This window comes from Juglans microcarpa x Juglans regia, chromosome 1D (assembly GCF_004785595.1).
Source record: "Juglans microcarpa x Juglans regia isolate MS1-56 chromosome 1D, Jm3101_v1.0, whole genome shotgun sequence".
Classification (NCBI taxonomy): Eukaryota; Viridiplantae; Streptophyta; class Magnoliopsida; order Fagales; family Juglandaceae; genus Juglans; species Juglans microcarpa x Juglans regia.
In genome coordinates this window covers 8,054,026-8,060,025 of record NC_054594.1, presented here as the reverse complement: position 1 = coordinate 8,060,025, position 6,000 = coordinate 8,054,026, and the positions used below count along the sequence as shown (strand labels likewise).

The 6,000-nt window shown below is 36.3% G+C and overlaps 1 protein-coding gene across 1 annotated transcript in view; it reads right to left on the bottom strand.

Moving 5' to 3' along the window:
- Nucleotides 1-2,408: 2,408 nt before the first annotated feature.
- LOC121268452 (U-box domain-containing protein 33-like) overlaps nt 2,409-6,000 on the bottom strand; it is a 28,169-nt gene continuing 24,577 nt past the window's right edge. The window contains 5 exon segments of the mRNA XM_041172744.1: nt 2,409-2,734; nt 2,737-3,247; nt 3,392-3,826; nt 3,945-4,061; nt 4,552-4,984. Coding sequence (XP_041028678.1) covers nt 2,559-2,734; nt 2,737-3,247; nt 3,392-3,826; nt 3,945-4,061; nt 4,552-4,984 — 1,672 coding nt within the window. The 3' untranslated portion in view covers nt 2,409-2,558.

Genomic DNA, 6,000 nt, shown 5'->3' with positions numbered 1-6,000 from the left:
GCTTCTGTAAGCCCTTTAATCTTATTAGATAGAGTCTCAAACTCAGTTTGATATTCTTCTATTGTGGCTATTTGTCTTAGTTTGGTGAATGATCCAATTGGGTCCTCATAAGTTGAGGGTCCAAATCATTCTCTAAGTGCTGCAATAAAATGCTCCCATTCTCCTATAGGACCTGAATCCCTTAGCCAAGAATACCAAGACAGTGCCTTCCCTTCCATATGGAAGAAGGCAATCTGTAATTTTTGATCATTAGGTGTCTCAAAATACTCAAAGAATTGTTCAGCTTTAAGAATCCATTCCATGGGCTCTAACCCATCAAACTTAGGGAAATCCAACTTAAGAGTTCTAACATGTATGCCCCCATTCCCTTCAAATAATGGATTATTTTTGAACTGACCTTTTGGATTGGATGATGCTTCTCCCATGTGTGGATTACCTAATTGTACTACTAATTGCTCATAGTTGGCTGCTAAATTGTTGAGTTACTGCAACACAACTTCCAACATATGTTTCTGTTTGCTTTATTCTTCACGCAAGTGCACAGTCTCTCCTTTTAGTGTGGCAACAGCTTCTGCCAATTGAGCGTGGCATGTACCTTCAGCCATGGCGCAGGAACACGGCTTTGATGCCACTGTTATGGCTTAAGGAATTTTGTAAAATTTGCAATGTAAATATGTAGGCACTTCGAGGGGCCTAGCCTCCACTTTGTACTTGTATGATAATGGAAAATCTGAATACCTCTTTCTTTCATCATGAACATATAAATAAACTGCAATTGAGACTAGGTCAAAGTATTAACCCACGGGTTCGGCAACCTTAGACCCACTAACTCATAACAGACTCAATACAGGGAAATAACTGAACTCAATACAGGGAAATAACTGACTCATAATGGACATAAAATACTGATTCACGTGGCCTATCTAGGTACAATCTGGAACCACTAAAATGGACTCAGTCAATAACTTAAATACTGGACTCAATGACTTAAATAGACCCTAGGACTTATGGCCCAGACAGGCCCATTTGGCACAACCCGATCCACACGAAGCTTCAGACATTAACCCTAAGGATTAGGGTTCCTCTTCGACGGCTCATAACAGACATCATAAGAGAGAGAGAGAGCTCTTGGCAAACAGTTCCTCTCGCCTTAGAGACCCAAAAGAAACGGTTTCTAAAAATAACTGCTTCCTAAATCACCGAGCAAAAGAAAGTTGTAGGGAAGATAGCTCGTATTTTTTGGGTATCCCAGCATTTGGTATCCATATTTATTAGAAAATCCACAGTTTTAGGCAACTCAACATTCTGTTCCACCATATTTTATTCATGAACTAAATTTCTATATCCCGAAATCCATGGATCATGCCAAATTCTTATTATCTTTCCATCCCCTACTCTCTTTTGACAACCCTGCAACATTTTTTAACTTAACGTCTCTTTACAGGAGATCCCACAACCTTTTTTAACATTCCATAAATATATTTAAACTCATTTTAATATCTAAGTACATTTAAACTCATCTTAGGTGAGGCCCACAAAACTCACTCCACCATCTCAACTCACTATTATTCTAAATCTCACAATATTATCCATCATTAGGAGTTGTATTCCTAAGAGTTTTTATCGAATTTTAAAATCTAGAATAGGAAAAAGACAAACGTATAAGGTGGGCTTTACAATATTTATGATATAGCTCTACCTGAATAAGTTTCTAGAGCAGCAACGAATAGATAATAAATACTATAGAGTTTGATCATTGAAGATCTTTAGTCTTATCGTTACTTCTTAACTACAATATAAATATCATGGTTCAAATAGCTTTCTACCAAGAAAAAGAAAAAAGAAAGAGAGACACCAAGAAGGATCCATGGTCGTGGCTCCTTAGGTGGCCCTCGAAGCCACCATTTTCTCTCTTAAGGCCCACTTTTTCTAGTGAAGGGTAACTGTTTTATTTTTAGTACAAATGAGGATAGCACCGGCCACTTTTACTACCAATCCAATTCAGGCCCAAGGTTGGCAACCCACTTTGTTTAATTTTTTGGATACTAGCACTTCCATGTATCCCAACAGCATCACAAACACAGAACAGGGCAAAAGCCAACAAACCAAAGGTGCAACAAACAAACGCAAGATGCAACAAATGATCATAGCGCCATAACTTAATTTCCTACCTCAAACAAATGATAATGTGATTATGATAGGCAGCACCAAATCTACCACCAAGAAAAACAATTTACATGACCTTTCACCAAACAACAAAGACAACAAACATTCAATCCCGTAATATCACACAAAGCATATTCACATCATGTTAAAAGTCAAGTGAGGAATAAGATAGTCGAAAAGAAGGTGAGTGGTACAGTTCCTTCAACCAAAGCGCAGCCATGCCTCTAAAACCAACATATATATAGCTATACAACCCTTGTATATATAGACGATATAATAAACAACACGAAATAAATGTACAAATATGAACTAAGTGTGGTTGAAATATAAGGCCTATTTTTATACTCAACAACAGTACTTTTACAAACATCTTACCCAAGTTGTGATCATCATCAAGATGAATCCCTCATTGATTCAAGCTTTCCCAAAACATCTGACCCAAGTTCTGGCTGGTTTTTTTGGTTCCTATCACAACACCACAATGCCAATTCAGCCAAGCTTTGTGCAACCACAATTGGCCAATCCCCAGCAGATGGATCCAAGACAGCTTGCAAACTCATGGTACCTCGGCATATTTCACTTCATTTGCTATGGAGATGGCGGAACGATTAGTCAACAATTGTAGTAACATGATTCCAAACGAATAAACATATGACTTCATAGTAAGCTTTCCTGTTTCAAGGAACTCAGGATCTACATAACCTAGGGTGCCCTTTGGGACAGTTATACGACATAGTGTTGTGTTGTTGTTTGAACATTGATCATGGCATAACACACGGCAAATCCCAAGGTCGCTAAGTTTTGAAACAACGTTGGCATCAAGGAGGATATTGGATGGTTTTAGATCACCATGTACGATGCTGTGAGGTTTACTGGAATGGAGATACACAAGGACAAAGCACAACTCTGCAGCAATACAAATACGAGTTTTCCATAACAATGCCGGACTCTTGTCCCTACATCTGGGTCGATCTTCAAGGCTTCCATTGGGCAGATACTCATATATGAGTGCAAATTCTTCTGGGCAAGATCCAATAAGTCTCACAAGATTCGGATGACTTAGCCGACTCAATACACGAACCTAATCATACACAAAGAAGTGATAAGATCAATAGAATGTTTTCTAATAACTTATGCAAACTTTCTAATGCGCTAATCTAGAAAACCAACCAATCTTTCCCTACCATTGACATTTTATTCAAATGCTTTTAAAAGAATTACATACCTCCATTTGGAACTCTGAGGGGCCTTGCCCGCAATCAGAATGTAAGTTCTGAGAATGTAGCCTCTTTATGGCAACCTCGATTTGGTGCAAATACCCTTTGTATATGTTTCCATATCCTCCTCCTCCAATTTTCAGGGATTCATGAAAGTTTTGAGTTGCTTTCTTAATCTCTGAGAGTGAGAACTCAGCAAACTGAGCATTATTCCAGCTAATTGAGCTTTCTCCTTGTTTATTTCTCAGCTCTTCAGCTTCTTTCACTGCGTTATCCCGTTCCATCTGCAACTCTACAATTTGATTCTTTAATGATGTTTCACGTTCTTGGAAAATCTTGAACTTTTCCATGAGTTGGTCTATCTGATTTTTCATCGTTTCAATTTCTCTCTCTTTTGTTTTCCCTTCCTCAATTTCTCTTCTGAGTATCAACTCTTCTTGGGCCTGTGATGGATTTTAGGCAATTTGCAGCTGATTTTAGAACTTTAGAAGTTATATAGCTAGAAGTTTTAAGAATTATTGTAACAATCAAGATGTGATAAATAACCAATTAAAGCTTTACCTTGCTCATAGCCTCACCAAGCTCTCTTGCTACTTTTTGCTGCAAGAGTGTCAATTTTTCCGCATATACCATCACTTGTTGTAGTTTCTCATAATGTGGATTATCTAAACTCTTGTCCTGCTAGGATCAATTCAGATGAATATTAACATCGTTTGTAGAAAAACTCATTTGATCTTTTATAAAGTTATAAAGAGTCATAACTCTTTTATTTTTTAATATTTTAAAATTTTAACTAATTTTAATGTTTAAAAAGTTACCTTATATTATTTATATTTTCGAATAGGATAGCTATTGGAATTTAACTATGCCTTCGGCCTCCTGTTAAAAAGTTGTGAACTTAATTTTTTTTTTTAAGTAGTGTAAATTCGTTTTACAACTACCAGTCTACTACATATATATTAGAGTAATGTTAGATACAAGTTTAGAGTGTGGAAGTTTCATGGATATATACCATTTAAAAAAAAAAACAAGAACCCACCATAAAAGAAGTATTTTCTGTTTTAATGAAATCTGCAGGAGACTTGCATATATACCTACCCTAGATCTGTACAAATCATTCTCCTATATATAACCACATAAATGATTTTTATTATGTTTTTGCACATACCGCAACACTTCGAGCTTCGTTAGAAGATGCAACGTCCACAACAGAAGAGCTGCCTGGTGAGAATGGAGAACTCTGCATGAACTCGAACCCCTCCCACATTGGAGTACTTGGTTTCAGTACTAATGGACTTAGAGTTAAATCAAGAACTCCTTTAGGAGAGTATGTTGAAGGACTTGAACCTGAAGGACTCCTTAATGATAACACATCCGATTCATGACCAGAAGTGGTACTATTGTGTTCTGCCTCAGACCTGCTCTTCGGGGAACTTGAAGGCTCTTTGGTGCCTCCTCGGAACATAGCATTGAAGAAACTCTTTACGATATTTCTATCGTCCCTTATATGATTTTGTGCAACAGATTGTGATCTGAACAAGTTTGAGCTTCCATTTTGAGCCACAATATTCATATTGTTCCCAGAAGGAACTGATCGTGATGTCGTCAAGAGATTAGAAATAAAGGGAGACATAACAAAAAGGGTGCTGGAGAGGGCTGAGTAGGAGAAAGGGTCACAAAGGTCTACTCTGGCGCCAAAAAAATAATTTAAAGTGTTTGCTATTTGGAGGGTCAAGTGTAAAATTGTTCCCAAAAAGCAATCAGCGAAGGAGTTAATCAAGCTAATTAAGCTGGTATGGATAAGATGCCCTTTGCAGATAAACTGTATGAAACACGTACAGTACACAAGTGCTCGTTCGCACACATATTTTGCTTTTCTAGACTTGAGGTCCATCATGTTTCTGCAATGTCAACCAATACAAAATCAATCATTTCAAAGGTGATTGGATTTAACTAATTCCCTAATAAATTTCATTCCATTTAAAAATTAATAATATTAATCCAAAGCTAGAAAAAACATGTGAAATTGGCACTTTTCAGTTCATGATTTATTTATCTATTGATTACTACTTTAAATAGTTGTTTTAAGTTTTAAGCATTACTTTACAATTAATTACTAAATTCTGACAGTACTGTATATATATATATATATATATATATATATATATATATATACCAATAATAAGTAATTACTTATAATTTGAATATCATTCATGAAATGATTCCTAAAAAACAATAAAAAATAGGGCGACCCATTAATATTATAAGTAGCTAGCTAGGGACCTACTCAATTGCACTGACATACCATTCTACTGTACCTGAACGTTGCTGATTTCACTCCTAAAATCTTTGCTTATAATTTTATAAATACTTGTTCTTGATCTTCGGTTGTCTCATCAATATATATATAAAATTCTTGTGAAAACGAGGAAAAAGACAGTAAATGAATCACAATTAATTGTGGGCATCATCATACACCATCACCATCAGATCATATCTATCCACAGTGCATATAATATATATATATATGTATATACACGTGACATACACCAAGAAAATGAACATGAGGCCGTATGAAAAGGAGATGGTTTTCAGCCAAGCCAGCGCATGTTGGATA